The sequence below is a fragment of the Vombatus ursinus genome, unplaced genomic scaffold (genome assembly GCF_900497805.2).
Source record: "Vombatus ursinus unplaced genomic scaffold, bare-nosed wombat genome assembly UNPS02010320.1, whole genome shotgun sequence".
NCBI lineage: Eukaryota > Metazoa > Chordata > Mammalia > Diprotodontia > Vombatidae > Vombatus > Vombatus ursinus.
Window position 1 is genome coordinate 3,250,279 of NW_020950098.1, and position 17,967 is coordinate 3,268,245.

A 17,967-nucleotide genomic window follows, 5' to 3' on the forward strand; every position below is an offset into this window, starting at 1 on the left:
TTTAGTAACTATTTTAATGAATTCGATCAAAGCAGCTCATTACAATCAAATAAGTCCACAATAATCAGGGAACATAACAACTTTGCAGCAGCAGTCATGTTTCTGTGCATGGATATTCACCATATACAATACAAAAGTAAAAGAAAATGGTCTGGTTTCAAGTCAGTTTTTGATATCATGTCATTCTTCTTTATGTGGTTCTGCTTAATGGATGCTATCACATCTTAATTTCCTTTTCAGTTATGTTTTCAGATACCCCATACTTGGCCCCCTACTATTCCTTTATTCCTTAATTTGATCCTTTATAAGGATCAAATTAGTTAACCAAGACAAGTTCAGGGGGCCCCTTAAAAAGCAGTATCCTCAACCAAACCTCACCAACGCCCCTCTAAAAGCTACCCATGCCTTCTACCACTGTGCTCTCTGTAATGCGTGCTCCATAGGTAGCAAACTAGTTTTTACTTTACATCAATTGAAGATGGGATGGATTCCTCACCTTGGGATCTTAAATCCAATTTTGTCATCTAGACTGAAATTCCAGGACATTAGAAACAGATATTTTAAGAAAAGACTCTTGTCTTTTGAACTACCTCACCTGCTCCATGTGGCAGGTTAAAAAGGAATACCTTGGGTGCAGAAAAAGACCAAGTAATTCAATAGAAAAATCTCTATTAGCATGGAAAGGAAAAGAACAGGGAAAGAAGTAGACTTTATCCACTTTTCTTACTATCTCTTGCTGCTTTTAAGTAGAAGCAATGATTCAGGATGTTTAGGGAGCTTAAAGAAATCGAAGTTGCTAACAAGAAAAAGACAAGCTGAGCAAGCATGATCTTTTCAGGTCCTTTCCATTTTAAGAGGATTAAATTTTTTATAAAAACATATATGGAAAATTAATGCAATTAGAATTAGAAGGGAAACACTTAACTAGGCAAATAGATTTACTATAAATATCTCTAAAACTATCTGACATCCAAGATACATACAAATATTTGAGACTAAGTCATTCCCCAATAAATGTCAAAGGATTAAATGCTATTTTTTTAAAAAATTGTTACAATTCACTAATAAGGAAAAATACAAATTAAAACAACTCTGAAGGTCCAACCTTGAATTCATCAAACATTGGCAAAGAACAGAAAAGGAAATGACAATAGTTGGAGGAGGTGTAGGAAGCTTGGTACACTACTGGTGTATATACTTCTAAGTTGATCCATTCTGGAAAGCAATTTGGAACTCTATACCCTTAAAGTCACTATAATGTGAATATCCTTTGACCTAAGAATCCACTACTAGGTACATATACTAAAAAAGTAAAAAAAAAAAGAAGGAAAAGGCTTAGGTGTACAAAAGTACTTTGAGTAGTATTTTTCTTATAACAAAGACATGGAAAGAAAGTGGGTGCCCATCAAATGGGGTGAGACTGAACAAATCATGGCATATGAATGTAACAGAAAATTACTGCCACATAAGAGATGAGCAAAGTGATGGATTCACAGAAGTCTAGGAAGGTTTATAGGAACTAATGCAGAGTGAAGAGAGGTAGAACCAGAATAACTGATAACACAATACTATAAAACAACTCCCAAGACTTAAGAACTCTGAACAGTGCTATAACCAACCATGATTGCAAAAGAGTGATGATGAATCATGCTTCCCACTTGACAGAAAGACAATGGACTAGAAGTACAGAATGAGATATATTTTCAGACAAGGACAAATGTGTAGATTTATTTTTCTTAACTATACTTGTTAGAAGGAATGCCTTTTCTTAGGGGAGGGAGGAAGTAGGAAGAATAGAAGAATACTTAATAGTGATGCTAAAAAAAGAAGAAAAGAATATCAAAAGAAAATTTAGAAGCATACAAATGAAAGCATAAGAAAGTTCAGAAGAGGACACAGATGAACAGGACAGTGTTGCTACTACCTTGTTACATTTAATATACACCTTTTTTTTTTTTAACCCAAGTTAGCTAAAAAACAAATTTAGAGTTTCATGTAAAAATCTGCTTTTCTGTTCTTTGTATATGGAAATGTCCTGATCTTTGTCAAATTCATAATAAGAAAAGAGAAAACTAATAAATATGGGATGGGAGAAAGAAACCTCCTAAAAAACAGGAGTTATGATCAAGTTCAATATTTGTAAGTTCAGTTATGGTAAATATTGCTAGCTCAATTATATTTCTTTGAAGAAGGAGGCTCACTACACGGTTAGTTCTAATTGTTAATGGTACTGCAAAGAATTAAAATACTGATCCTAAAATGTAAGGCAAAAACACTGTTTATAAAAACATCATGATGTACAAATTTTAAGAAATTCCTTTCATGTAAGGTTTTTCTACATTACCTGAAAAAGCAGTAAATGAATCATAATGGAGTACTCTGAAAAATAATTATTCCTGCAATTCATCCCTAAAATCTAATTTAAAAATAAAACACTTTACCAAATACCTAAAGCTTTTACTTAGGTATGACATAAGGATTTTTTCAATAAATTTTTAAAAAAAGAAGTTGCATGTAATAAGAACTAATGGCATTTATACAGTGCTTTAAGAAAACTTACAAAGGAATTTACATATATTGAGTCATTTGATCCTCACAACAATTGTGTGAGGTATTTGCTATTAGTATCTCCATTTTACAGATGAAGAATCTGAGATTTGGAGTGGTTAAGTAAGAATTCCCTAGGGTCACACAACTATTAAGTGTCTGAAGTAGAATTTAAACTCAGGTCTTCCTAACTCCCAAGTTTAGCATTCTATCCACTATGAGCCACCTATTCATAAATCAAAATAAATAACTTCAAAGTAGTCACTTTGGGAAGTGGTACCTATATTTCAATTATGCTGCCACTTTTCAAAACATTTTGGGAATTTCTCATGTGGAACTGTCTTTAAAAAGACTGTATATTAACAGTTCAGTTCTGATGAAAATCAGCATTATCTAGCTATTTTGCTGCCTTATATGTTTAAGATTTGCCTGCCCTGGATCTTTTAAAAAATTTAAACTATCTTCAATGGACAAAGATCTGCCACCAATGAGACTATTCAAAAACTTATCTTTTAAAAAATATTTAAGATTTTTACAATTAATGATTCGTGTATGTATGTTCTATATGCACAATAGATAATTCCTAAAAACATCACTAAAATATTTTGAGCAATGGCAACATCACTGGAATGACTGTTTAGCACTCCTGCTCCCCCCGCCAAGAATCTTAAAGTCTACTGAAAGAGGCAATCACAAACATTCTTACAATTTCATATATGTACGTCTTAATTGTCAAGTTGAGTGAATTCTTATAATTTTCCCTGGCTATACCAAAGAAGAAGGAAATCAATATGGGTTGTACAGGTCAGGGAAAGGTTAAAAAAAAAGTAGGCCTTTTGTTGGACTGAAGGAATGGGAATAACATCTATGGAGATAATATATTCTAGGCTGAGTAGGCTACAGCAAGAACTAAGGTACAGTAACGTGAATAAGCATGTTATATTTGTAAGAACTGACAATTTTTGAGTTGGTAAGTGGCATAATGATAAGTATTTTAGCAAGGCTAATCTAACAGAATATCCAAGTGAGATTAAAGGAGATAGCAAACAGAAATAAAAAGACCAATTGGGTAGAAATTTTACAGGACCAGATTTAGACCCAATATAAGGAAAAAACTTTCTAACAATCAGAACTATCCAAAAGTGGAACGAGTTGTATCTCCAAAAGCAACAGATTTCTTTTCACTGTGGTTTCAGGTAGAAGGGAGATGACTATTTATCAGGGATGCTGGATAAGTGTTTTCTGTTCAGGTATGGGTTAGACTACATTACCTCTAAAGTCTCTTCCAGCTGTGAGATTCTGTGAATCTACTGCAAAGTCTAGGTATCATATGATTTGGGCCTGACAGAGTTGTGTTAGCAAAAACAGGAGAGTTGAGAATGACATTTCAAATGAATACTTAACAGGCATACACATACATAAATATATATGTGTGGTATGTATAGGATAGTCAATGATAATTCTAAGTACTCAAAAATGTATAACTGGGTTAACTGTGACAGTGATAAAACAAGGAAGTCAGGGAAGGGAACTGGTTATGTGATACGGATGATGAGATTGGGGTTTTTTTTCCCCCACAGGATCAGAGACAGAGCTGGAAGGACTTTAGAGTTTATCTAGTCTAAGTCCTTTATTTTATAGATGAAGACATGGAGTTCTCAGAGGTTAAGTGACTTGTCAAAGGTCACAAGGGTAGTTAAGTGTCAGAAAGAGAATTTGAACTCCAGGCAGATTGACTCCAAGTTCATTATTCTTTTCATTGCATTACAGTGAAGTTCTTTTCACAGTGGATATCTCTACGTATAGATGCCTAGAAGGCAGTTGGAAGATGCAAACCAGGAGATGAAATGCAGGGTTAAAAATATAAGGACTTGGATGTTGTCATTGTAGAGGTGATGGTGAAAACTATGAGAAGAGAATGAATCCTCAAAAGATCAAGGGAGTGTGGAGGGAAAGAAGAGAGGATGGAGGACTGAGCCTTGAGAAAGTCTAGGTTACAGGATGAAAGGAAGAACTGGAGGGACCACAAGCAATGGAGAAGCAGCGATCCAGGCTAGTTCAGTCGCCAAAGCCAAAAAGGGACTGAAAGCTGAATGATTAACACTGTTAAATGATTCCAAGAGTTTAAGAGAGACTTAGATTTGGCTAGAAGGTCCCTATATTTGTCAATATGGTTATGGGAATAAAACCTAAAATAAAGAGGAAAGTTATAGTACAAAATAGAAGCAGAAGGTGGGAACTGGTCACTCAGAAGTTAGGCAGTAAAAGGCAAGAGAGGCAGTACAACACAGTGGAGAGAGAGCTGGACTTGGAACTAAGACCTATCTGCAGATCCGGCTCCTGACACACACCAGCTGAGTGATCCAATCACAGGCCTCTCAATGCCCCCTGGCAACTCTCTAGGACTAGAAATTCAATAAACATTTATTAAGAGTCTACTACGTGCCAGGCACTGTGCTGAGAAAAAGAAGCAAAGCCCTTGTCCTCAAGGAGCTTAAAATTGAATGAGGGAAACAAACAAATATATGCAAAGCAAGCTATACACAGGATAAACAGGGAATCATTAAAAGAGGAAAAGCACTGCAGTTAGGAGGGCTTGGGGAAGGCTTCCTGTAGATGGTGGGATTTTGGTCGGGACTTAAAGGAAGTCAGGGAGGTCAACAGTCACAGCAGAGGAGGTAAAGTCTCCCAGGCATGGGGGATGGACAGAGAAAATGCCTGGAGCTGAGAGATGGAGTGTCTTATTCACGTAACAGTTAGGAGGCCAGAGTCACTACATCAAAAAGTATGTGTTGAGGGTTGAGATGAAAGAAGACTGGAAAGGAAAGAAGGGGATAAGTTATAAAGGGCTTTGAAGGCCAAAGAGCACTTTGTATTTGCTTCTGGAGGCAACAGGAAGCCATTGGAGTTTACTGAGTAAAGGGGAATGACATGATCAGACCTGTGTATTAGGAAAGTTATGTTAGTGGCAGAATGAAGAATGGAGTGGAGTTGGGAGAGACTTGAGGCAGCCAGACCCCCAGCAGGCTATTGCAATAAAAGCCTGCACTAGAGTATGGCACTGTGAGAGGAGAGAAAGGGGCATATTCAAGATGTTGGGAAGCTGAAATAAACAGGCCTTAGCAACAGTGATAAGGGAAGGGAGTGGAAGTGAGAAACACAGAAGAATCCAGGATGACTCCTAGTTTGTGAGGCTGAGGAACAGGGAGGATGGTGCTGCCCTCTATAGTAACAGGCAAGGCAGGAGAGGAGAAGAGTTTAGGGGGAAAGATAATCAGTTCTATTTTGTACTTATTAAGATGTCTACTAGAAATGTCTGAAAAGCAGTTGGAGATTCAAGAATGGAAGTCGAAAGAGAGACTGACGAAGGAAAGGTCGATCTGGGAATCATCCGCATAAAGATGATAATTAAATCCACGGCAGCTGAGATCACTACATGAAACAGTATAGAGGAAGAAGAGAAGAGGACCCAGGACAGAACCCTGAGTAATACCTAGGGTGAGAGGGCATGATCTGGAGGAGGATTCAACAAAGAAGAAAGAGGAGTGGTCAGAGAGACAGGAGAAAAACCAGGGGAGAGTGGTATCCCAAAAACTTAGAGGAAAATGCCAAGGAGAAAGAGACTGACAGTGTCAAAGGCAGCAGAGAAGACAAGGAGAATGAGAATCAAAAAACTGCAAAGTAGTTGCCAATTTGCTTTAGTAGAGGGGGTTTCCACATTTTGAAACATCTCAGATTAATGAAATTACAGATGAGTACCAAAAAATTAAAAACAACAAAAAAGAAAGAAATAACACATCTTTTCCCTCCCTTTTTTCCTTAATGGCCCAATATTATGGTTTTATATAGAGAATTCTCTAGTGTGGAAACTCCCTCTACCAATACAGTGTGGAAAATTTTCTGTAATTTATAGCCTCAGAGCATTCATCCCATTCAGCCATGCACCAGGATACCAGGGCTTATGACCATGCCCCCTGCCACCACTTGTACAGCCAGTATGTGTCAAAGGCAGGACTTGAACCCAAGTCTTTTTAAATCCAAAGCTACTCCTCTATTCACTATACCATGCTGACTCTCTTCACATTTCATAGTTATTTTCTAATTCCATAGGCCTAGTTTAACTTATGTGACACCATAATTAACATGTGCGCAGCTAGGTGGCACAGTGAACAGAGTGCTGGGCTGGGAACCAGGAAGACTCATCCTCCCGAATTCAAATCGGGCCGCAGACACTTCATAGCTGTGTGACCCTGGGCAAGTCACTTAACCTTGTTTGCCTCAGTTTCCTCATCTGTAAAAATGAGCTAGAGAGGGAAATCGCAAACCACTCCAGCATCTTTGCCAAAAAAAAAAAACAACCCAAATTGGGTCATGAAGAGTAGGAAACGAATGAAACAACTAAACAACATCATTAATATGAAATGTGCACTTATAAGAACACCAAAGTTAGCCAAAACAAAGTCTGAAGTAGGTTAACAGGCCTCTTACCAGAAGTAATTTGTTTGGACTTTCAAAGTCATTTATGGTACTTCTCTTTGTTCCTCTTAACTCCAATGAATCTTCTTCCTCATCAGTTTCCTCAAATGAAACCATTTTCTCTCCTCTATTAGTAATTAATGTCACATCCTCATCTACAGAGTCACATGTTTTAATAAAGCTATTTGCAAAAGTTCCAGGTATGTTTGGGTCTAATGGAGTTGCTGAAGGTTGGGAGCTGTGTCCTTTACTTTGTCCATGGCTTTTGGAAGGGAATGATCCTTCTGTTGGAAATGTACAGCTATACGCAAAATTCCTTTGCAAGAAATGTCTTAAACGAGTGTTTCTGGGAAAACTACTTTGTTTAACTGCTTTCCGGAGCTGGGACTCTTCCGCTATAACATACACTCTAGAGCGACCTCGTGTTATAGCTGTGTAGACATGCTGCCAGTGTTGTCGACCAGCTTTTCCAATGACATAAACTACTGTGTCTTCTTCTGATCCCTGAAAGAAAAGAGATTTTTTCATTTAAAAGTCATACTAAAAATCTGTCAGAGCCAAGATGGCAGACTGAAGAAGGAACTCCTAGGAACCCTCACAAATTTCCCTCCAAACAACCTTGAAAAACAACATAACAGCACAGTAGGAAAGGTCTGTCTTACTGGGGTGGGGGGCAAACCCAGTAAACAAACAGCAGTAACAGGCCACACCCCAAGAGACCAAACCCCAGAGCTCCCCAGTCAAGGAGAAAATACTGCAACAAGCCAGAGAGAAACAATTCAAATATCACAGAGCCACAGTCATGATTACACAGAATTTAGCCACTTCTTCATTAAAAGACTGGAGGGCTTAGAATATGCTATTTGGGAAGGCAAAGGAGCTAGGATTACAACCAAGAATCACCCACCCAGCAAAACTAAGTATATGCCTTCAGGAAAAAAAAAAAAAGGAGATTTAATGAAACAGAAGACTTCCAAGAATTCCTAATCAAAAGAGTAGAGCTCAATAAAAAATTTGATCTTCAAATTCAAGACTCAAGAGTAACATAAAAAGGTAAAAGAGAAGGGATTCAATATGGTTAAATTGTTTATTTTCTTATATGGTAAGATGATATTTGTAACTCTTAAGAACTTTATCATTATAAGGGCAATTGGAGATATACATAGACAGAGGGTTTAGATATGAGTTGACTATGAAAAGACACAGAGTAAAAGATAAGAGAGAGAAGGGGATAAACAAGGAAAAAAAGAGGATGGAGGAAAATACACAGTTATCAAAACTGTGAATGTGAATAGGATGAATTCACCCACAAAAGAGAAGCAGATAGTAAAATGCATTAAAAACCAGAATCCTACAATATGCTGTTTACAAGAAACACATTTGAAGCATAGAGACACACAGAGTAAAGGTAATGGGCTCGAGCATAATCTATTATGCTTCAGCTCAAGTAAAAAAAAAAAAAGCAAGGGTAGCAATCATGATATCTGAAAAAACAAAAGCAACAATGATCTAATTAAAAGAAATGAGGAAGGAAAACTATATCCTGCTAAAAGGGACCATAAACAATAAAATAAGATCAACACTAAACATATATTCACCAAACTGTAGAGCATCTAAATTTTTAAAAATTGAAGTTAAATGAATTATGGGAGGAAATACACAATAAAGTTGTACTAGAGAGGTACCTCAACTTTCCCCTCTCAGAACTAGATTAAAAAAAACAAACAAGAAAAAAGTTAAGGAGGTAAACAGAATTTTAGAAAAGTTAAATCTCTGGAGAAAACTTAATGGGAAAAGAAATATACTTTTTCTCAGCAGTACATGGCACCTACACAAAAACTGACCATATATTAGGGCATAAAAACCGCACAATCAAATGTAGAAAAGCAGAAATATTAAATGCATCCTTTTCAGATCATAATGCTATAAAAATTACATTCAATTAAAAGGCAGTGGAAAAAGAGATGAAAAATTGGAAACTAAATAATCTAGTCCTAAAGAATAAGTGGGTCAAAGAACAAACCAGAGAAACAATCAATAATTTCATTAAAGAGAATGACAATAATGAGACAACATACCAAAATTTATGGGATGCAGCCAAAGCAATACTTAGGGGAAATTTTATATCTCTAAATGCTTACATCAATAAAATTGAGAAAGAGCAGATCAATGAATTGGGCATGAAACTAAAAGAATTAGAAAAAGAACAAATAAAAAAATCTCCAGTTAAACACCAAATTAAATCAAAGGAAAGATTAATAAAACTGAAAGCAAGCTGGTTTTGTGAAAAATATAATAAAATAGATAAATTATTGGTTGATTTTAAAAATGAAAGGAAAAAAACCCAAATTACTAATATCAAAAAAGAAAGTGGTGAATTCATCACCAATGAAGAGGACATTAAAGCAATTATCAGGAGCTATTTTGCCCAATTATATGCGAATAAATCTGACAATCTAAGTGAAATAAATGAATGTTTACAAAAATATAAATTGCCCAGATTAACAGAAGAGGAAATAAAATACTTAATCCAATCTTAGAAAAAGAAATTGAACAAGCCATCAATGAACTCAGAAAAAATCCCCAGGGCTAGATGGATTCACAAGCAAATTCTACTAAACATTTAAAGAACAATTAATCCCAATACTATATAAAATATTTGGGAAAATAGGCAAAGAAGGAGTCCTACCAAATTCCTTTTAATGACACATTTATGGTGCTGCTACCTAAATCAGGAAGAGTGAAAACAGAGGAAAAAAAACTGTAGACCAATTTTCCTAATGAATATTAATGCACTAGCAAGGAAATTATAGCAATATAAGACAAGGGTCATACACTATGACCAGGTGGAATTTATACAAGCAATGCAGGGCTGGTAAAACTATCAGCACACTTGACCATATCAATAACAAAACCAACAGAAAACATGATTATCTCAAAAGATACAGAAAAAGCCTCTGACAAAATATAACACCCATTCCTATAAAAAAAAAAAACAAACACCACTAGGGAACATAGAAATAAATTACCTTAAAATGATGAGTAATATTTATCTTATCTTAAAATGGTAAGTAATATTTATTTAAAACCATCAGCAAACATTACCTGTAATGGGGATAAGCTAGAAGCCTTCTCAATACAATTAGGGGTAAAACAAAGATGCCCATTATCACCAGTATTATTCAGTACTGTACTAGAAATGCCAGCTACAGCAATAAGAAAAAGAAATTGGAATTAGAACAGGCAAAGAGATCTTTAGGAATATCAGAGACCAGTTCTTCCTTATGAATTGCTCTCTTTTCCTCACACACAAGACTACATTTCCCATCTCTTTGCCTTTGTCCTGTCCATTCCTGATACCTGGAACGCACTCCCTACTTAGTGTCTCTCCATTTCTTTAAGACAAGGTTAAGGCATCGTCTTGTACAAGAAGCCTTTCCTGAACCTCCCAAATACTGGCAATCTCCCTCCCATATTTGTATTTAACTGCCTCCCCCAAATCCACCCCCCCATCAATTCTACCCCTTTATTCCTCTCCCCTCCTACTTCCCTATGGGGTAAGATAGCTTTCTACACCCAACTGAGTGTACATATTATGCCCTCTTTGAGCCAATTCTGATGAAAGTAAGGTCTAAGTGATGCCCCCCTCCTACTTTCCCTCCACTGTAATAGGTCTTTTGCCTTTTTCATAGAGATTATTTACCCCCTTCTACTCCCTTCCCTTCCCTCTTCTCTCCATGCAATTCTCTTTTTCACCCCTTATTTTTTTTTTAAATATCATCCCATCAACGTTAACTTATACCTGTACCCACGATGTATACTCCTGCCATAGTAGTGTTAAGGGAGGTTAAAGGTTCCCCTGAACTTATCTTTTTGAATTGCCATATTTGCCAGAAACGCTGGACTCAGAGCATGCAGGAGGTCCTGAATGTGTCAGAGAGAAATCCCTTCCTCCCCCAGCTGATATAATTTGCTGCTTGCACCCCAAGCTGGATTCCCTGTGTGTCCTTGGGAAACAAGACAGGCATTGGCCAGTCTATGCCAAGGTAGGAAACTGCTTGTGCAGCTGGGGTCCTTTGCAGATAAGCAGATGCTCCTGTCTTCATAGTCTAGAGGTTTCCAAAGAGAAAGAACATGGCTTGTGCCATCACCTTGCTCCTCCCCGTGGGGAGTGGTTTTGTTCTTTATCCCACCTCTACTGCACCTTTCCCCTCCCTTGTCACACCCCTTCCTGTTTTCTCCTTTTTTTGTACTGTCATAAATATGTAAACTTTTCTAAGGACTGTGAATTCTTTGGGTTCCATATGAACTTTCATTTCTCTTGTAATAAACCTGGCTTTCACATAAGTCCTGTGATGCTGTGATTGCCTGTTGACAACAGTGTTAAAGTTCTTAAGAATTACAAGTATCATCTTCCCATGTAGGAATGTAAACAGTTTAACCTTACTGAATCCCTTATGTTTTCTCTTTCCTGTTGACCTATTTATGCTTCTCTTGAGTCTCATATCTGAAAATCAAATTTTCTGTTCAGTTCTGGTCTCTTCATCAGGAATGTTTGAAAGCCTACTATTCCACTGAATATCCATTTTTTTCCTCTGAAGAATTTTACTCAGTTTTGTTGGGGAGATGATTCTCGGTCATAATTCTAGCTCCTTTGCCTTTCAGAATATAATATTCCAAGCACTCTAGTACCTTTAATGTAGAAGGTGCTAAATCCTACATAATCCTGATTGTGACTCCATGCTATTTTAATTGTTTCTGGCTGCTTGCAGTATTTTCTCCTTTGGTTCTAATATTCCTGGGTGTTTTTATTTGTAGATCTCTTTCAGGAGATGACTGGTGGATTCTTTTCTATTATGCCTCTGATTTTAGGATATCAAGGCAGTTTTCCTCAATAATTTCTTGCAATATGTTGTTCAGGCTCTTTCTTTGATTAGAGCTTTCAGGTAGCCCAATAATTCTTAAATTCTCTCTCCAGGATCTATTTTCCAGGTCAGTTGTTTCCAATGCAATATTTCATACTTTCTTCTATGTTTTAATTCCTTTGATTTCATTTACTGTTTCTTGTTGTTTCATTAGCTTAGAATTGCCCAATTCTAATTTTTAAGGAATTATTTTCTTCAATGAGCTTTTGTGCCTCCTTTTACATTTGACCAATTCTACTTTTTTTTGGCTGGGCCATGGGGTTAAGTGACTTGCCCAGGGTCACATAGCTAGTAAGTGTTATGTGTCTGAGGCTGGATTTGAACTCAGGTCCTTCTGAATCCAGGGCTGGTGCTCTATCTACTGCACCACCTAGCTGCCCCTGACCAATTCTACTTTTGAAGGAGTTGTTTTCATCAATAACTTTATGTACATCTTCTCCCACTTTTTGTGCTTCTTTTACCAAACTGTTGACTCTCAAGACTCTCACTTCTTTTCCCAATTTTTCTTCTACCTCAATTGTTTACTTTTTAAAATCCTTTCTCAGCTCTTCCAGGAATTCTTTTTAGGCCTGAGACCAATTCACATTTTTCTTTGAAGTTATCCTCTTATGAGTTTGTGTTTTGATCTTTCCCATCACCATAGTAACTTTCTATGCTCATTTCCCCAGGATATTTCATGACTTTTAATTTTATGTTAAAGTTGGGCTCTGCTCCTGTGGTAGAGGGGGTACTGTCCCAAGCTGCTTGCACCAGGGGGAGGGGTGTGGGGGACCTGGCCACTGGCCTACTGCATTGGGATCATGGGGCCTGGCTGCTGGCCTGCTTTGCTGGAGGCACAGGTCCTGGTTGCTGGCTTACTGGTGCCTTGACCAGATGCCACTGCACTAGACCACTCACTTCCTTATCTGAGTGAAACACACCTTTTCTGCCAATCTTCTAAGTTTCCAGCCTAAGACTAGCAAATTGTTTCACCCCGTCCTTACACTGGTCCTGCTGCTCCTGAATTCATTATGAGGTATTATTTTATAGTTGTTTGGAGATGAACTCGAGAGAATTCAGACAAGCTCCTGCCTAACACTGCCATTCTGGCTCTACCTCCTTTCTATTTCTTAATAATGATAATTACTGTTTTGTAGTGTAGTTTGAGATCTGAAACTGATAGGCCCCCTTTCTTCTCACTTTTTTCCTTTAGTTCCCCTGAAATTCTTGACATTTTGTTTCTCCAGATAAATTCATTATTATTTTTTTCAGCTCTGTAAATCAATCTTTTACTAGTTTGATTTGCATGACATGACACTGACTAAGAAAATGAAACCAGATGTTGTCATTTTTATCATTGCAGCTCAGCACAAGCAATTAATATTTCTCTACATATTTATCTGTTTTGGGTTCTATAAAGAATGGTTTCTAGCTGCATTTATGTGATTTCTGTGTTTCCCTTGGTAGGTCAGCTACTCCAAAATGCATATGGTAAGCCCTTACTTTAAATGGAATCCATTCCCCTGTTAGATTGTGTTGGTAACATACAGAAATCGTGATCATTTATGTAGATTTATCTTATCTCCTGCAACTTTGTTGAAATTATTAAGAGTTGTAATTAATTTTAGTTGGTTCTCTCAAATTCTCTAAGTAAACCATTATATCAACTGCAAAAAAGTGATAATTTTGTTTCATCTTTGCCTGTGTTTATTCCTTCAATTTCTTCTCCCTTTCATATCACTATGGCCAGCACGTCTAGTAGTACATCAAATGATAGATAATGGACATTTTGTTTTACCCCTAATCTTACTGGAAAGATTGAAAAAATTTATTCTTATCACCTCTGGCTCTTGGTTTTAGATAGATATTATTTAACATATCAAGGAAAGGTCCATTTATTCCTGTAAAGTGTTTAACAGAAATGGGTGTTGAATTGTGTCAAAAGCTCTTCCTGCTGACATAATCATGGTATTTTATTGTTATTAACATGGTGCATTATGTTTATAGCCTTCCTAATATGGAACCAATCTTGCATTACTGGTATCAATCCGAAGTGGTCACTGCATGTGATCCCTCTGATATGCTGCTGTAGCCTCTTTGCTAATATTTTAACTTTTTTTTGCATCAATAATCACTGGGGATTTGCTTTTTCTCTCCTGGTTTAAGCATTAAGACCATATTTTTATCATACAAGTAATTTGGGATGATTTCTTCTTTTCCTATTTCTTCTGTTCCTATTTCTATTGTTCTTTGAATGTTTGATACAGTTTGCTTGTAAATCCATCTGGTCTCAGAGTGTGCCTTAGAGAGTTCATTTGGATAGAGTTAGATCTAAACAACTGGAAAAATATTAATTGCTTATGGGTAGACTGAGCCAATATGATAAAAATGACAATTCTACCTAACTTAATCTATTTATTCAGTGCTATTACCAATCAAACTATCAAAAAATTATTTTATAGAGCTAGAAAAAATAACAAAAATTCATCTGGAAAAACAAAAGCTCAAGGATATCAAGGGAATCAATTAAAAAAAAATGCAAAAGAAGGTGATCGAGCCATACCAGATCTCAAACTAGACTATAAAGTGGTAATTATCAAAACAATCTGATACTGGCTAAGAAATAGAGTGGCAGATCAGTGGAATAAATTAGGAACCAATTACATTATAGTAAATAACCAGATATGATAAACCCAAAGATCCAATCTTCTGGAACAAAAACTCATTATTTCACAAAAACTGCTGGAAAAACTGGAAAACGGTATGACAGAAACTAGGTATCAACAACATCTCACACCATATACCAAGATTAGGTCAAAATGAATACAAGATTTACACGTAAAGGGTGATACCATAAGCAAATTAAGAGAGCACAGAATAGTTTATCTGTCAGATTTATGGATAAGGGAAAAATTTAAGACCCAAGAAGACACTGACAACATTACAGAATGTAAAACAGATTAATTTTGATTATATAAAATGAAAATTTTTTGCACAAACAAAACCAATGCAACCAAAATTATAAGGAAAGCAGAAAACTGGGAGGGAAATTTTGCAACAAGTACCTCTGATAAAGACTCCATTTCTCAAATATATAGAGAACTAAGTCAAATTTATAAAAATACAAGTCATTCCCCAATTGATAAATGGTCAAAAGATATGAACAGGCAGTTTTCAGACAAAAAAAATCAAAGCTTTCTATAGTTATATGAAAAAAATGCTCTAAATCACTGTTGATTAGAGAAACACAAATTAAAACAACTCTGAGGTACCATCCTCACACCTATCAGGTTGGCTAATATGACAAAAAAGGAAAATGTTGGATGTCAGAAGGAACGTGGGAAAACTGGGACACTAATGCACTGCTGGTGGAGTTGTGAACTGATCCAACCATTCTGGAGAGTAATTTGGAACTATGCCCAAAGGGCTATAAAACTGTGCATACCTTTTGAACTAGCAATACCACTGCTAGGTCTATATCCCAAAGACATCAAAAAAAAAAGGGAAAAGGACCTATTTGAACAAAAATATTTACAGCAGCTCTTTTTGTGATGGCTAAGAAATGGAAATGAGGGGCAGCTAGATGGCGCAGTGGATAAAGCACCGGTCTTGGATTCAGGAAGACCTGAGTTCAAATCTGGCCTCAGACACATAACACTTACTAGCTGTAGAACCCTGGGCAAGTCATTTAACCTCATTGCCTAACCAAAAAAAAAAAACAAAAAAGAAAGAAAGAAAGAAAAAAGAAATGGAAATTAAATGGGTGCCCATCAACTGGGGAATGGTTAAACAAGCTGTGATATATGACTATAATGGAATCATATTGTGCTGTAAGAAATGACAAGCAGGATGATTTCAGAAAATCCCAGAAAGACTTACCTGGATTGATGCATAGTGAAGTGAACAGAACTAGGAAAATGTACCCAGTAACAGCAATACTGTTCAATGAAAAACTGTGAATAACTTAGCTATTCTCAACAATACAGTGATCTAAGGCAATCCCAAAGGACTAATGATGAAGTATACTATCCACCTCCAGAGAAAGAATTGATATTACTTGAATACAGACTGAAGCATGCTATTTTTCACTTTCTCTCTTTCATTTTTTTCCTTTATTCAAGTCTTCTTGTACAAAATGACTAAAATGGAAATGTTTTACATAATTTCACTGTATAACCTATATCTGATCATTTACCATCTCAGGGAGGGGGGACTGGGAGGTAAGGAGAAAGGGATAGAATTTGGAACTCAAAACTTCAAATAAAAATATTTCAAAACTTTTAAAAAATATATATTGACTGAAAAAAAGTTATTTGGGGCTTGCTCAATTCATTTTTCTGAGGTTGAGTTATTTGAGATCTCTTTCTTGTTATATCTGGGTTTTTAAAATTTTTGTATGATGCTTTATTCTTCAAAGTACAGAGAAAACAAAAAGGGTCCCTCATCAGAATGAGGGAGGAAACAGTCCCACTATGCTCTCACTTGGTCAGACATCTGGACTACCAAACTCAGTTCTGAACACTACATTTTAAGAATACTGATAAAAGAGAGATTTCCCAACTGATAAAGGGTCAAATGAAATGGACAAGAAGTTATCAAGGGAAGAAAATCCAAGTGATCTATACATAATCGGCCAGTCAACAAGCTTTTATTAAGCATCTACTATATGCCAGATCCTGTGCTAAATGCTAGGGTTATAAAGAAAGGGGAAAAAAATTCCTGTTCTCCAAGGAAGCACCTTGCACAAACAAGACATACACAGGTAATAGTGCAGATAATTAATAGAGGGAAGGACCTAGAAAGGCTTCCTTTAGAAGGTGGAATTTTGGTTGAGAACTGAAGGAAGCCAAAAAGGCAAGGATGCAGAGATGAGGAGGGAAAGGCTTCAAGGCATAGTAAAAGGCCAGTGAAAATGCAGTTGGAATGTGGAGTGCCTCATGCAAAAAACACGAAGAAGGCCAGTGTCATTGGATCACAAAACACTTGGAAGGACTGAGGTATAAGAAGACTGAGAAGGCAGTAGGAGGCCTACAGTCTGACTAACACAGTAAAATCAATCTGCATCTTTCTGTGTAAAAAGTCAACCTAGCCTTTTCTCACATATTAACCCCATCCAGCTGCTAAATCAGCACACCAGCAACAAAGTCCCTAAATCAGAATGAGATACTATTTGAAAAAGTGTAGAACAATGAAATAAGTGAAGATACAACAAATTCATGGAAATTTATGAGCAATGTGTTGTCTCTTACCTGAAATGTATGAATTGTTCTTGCCCAAGCATGCCTTATATGGCAAAAATTCACTAGTTTTTTGAAGTCTACAGTAACCTCTAAGCCAGCCAGATTATTAATAGTCAAGAATCTTCCATTTTCATTCTGTACATCCTAGAACCAAAGAAGAGAACACTTATTTACTCATATTCCAAAATTCATCCTCATAAAACACATAACATAAAATAAAATTAAAGTCATGTTAGTTATAAGGGAATATTCCCTAATTAAATTTATTCAATAAGCACAAAAACAAATAGCAGGTTCACACCAAATATTTTAAACACAAAAGACTTCTACTCCTGAAACTTAAGTTTCAATTTTGATAGGTGAAGGAATTTTTCTAAATGATTTTACCTGTTTCCTCTACTAACTTGAAAGGCATAAACTTGATTTTTCACATCATGAATAACTTATTTCTAGTTGGACCATTCCCTTCTTATGCAAAGTAATCCTCTTTTTCCAGACTGATTCTCTTCAATATAATGTAGTCACTCAAACAACATGAACATATAAAATAGAATGCCTTTAGAATGGTCTAATTTAACGTCGTCAGATTGTGAATTCGGAGCCTGAAGGGAGGTTAGAGGTCATCTAGTCCAGCTCTCTCATTCCACTGATGAGGAAACCATGACCCAGAGAGGTTAAGTCACTTGTCCAGGGTCAATCAACTAGCAATTGCGAAAACATCAACTTCAGAACCACAAAGTAAATTATCTCAAATATAGTCATTTGTTTTTGAATTGCTTTATCCCCTTAACCACTAAGAT

General features: G+C 36.4%; 1 protein-coding gene across 2 annotated transcripts in view; it reads right to left on the minus strand.

Moving 5' to 3' along the window:
• The window catches only part of HELB (DNA helicase B), a 48,963-nt gene that overhangs the window by 3,558 nt on the left and 27,438 nt on the right, over positions 1-17,967 (minus strand). For both annotated transcript variants that reach the window (XM_027854158.1, XM_027854157.1), the window contains 2 exons: positions 17,177-17,311; positions 7,036-7,527 (listed from right to left, as the gene is read on the minus strand). In XM_027854158.1, coding sequence (XP_027709959.1) covers positions 7,036-7,527; positions 17,177-17,311 — 627 coding nt within the window. The remainder of the gene's footprint in view (positions 1-7,035; positions 7,528-17,176; positions 17,312-17,967) is intronic.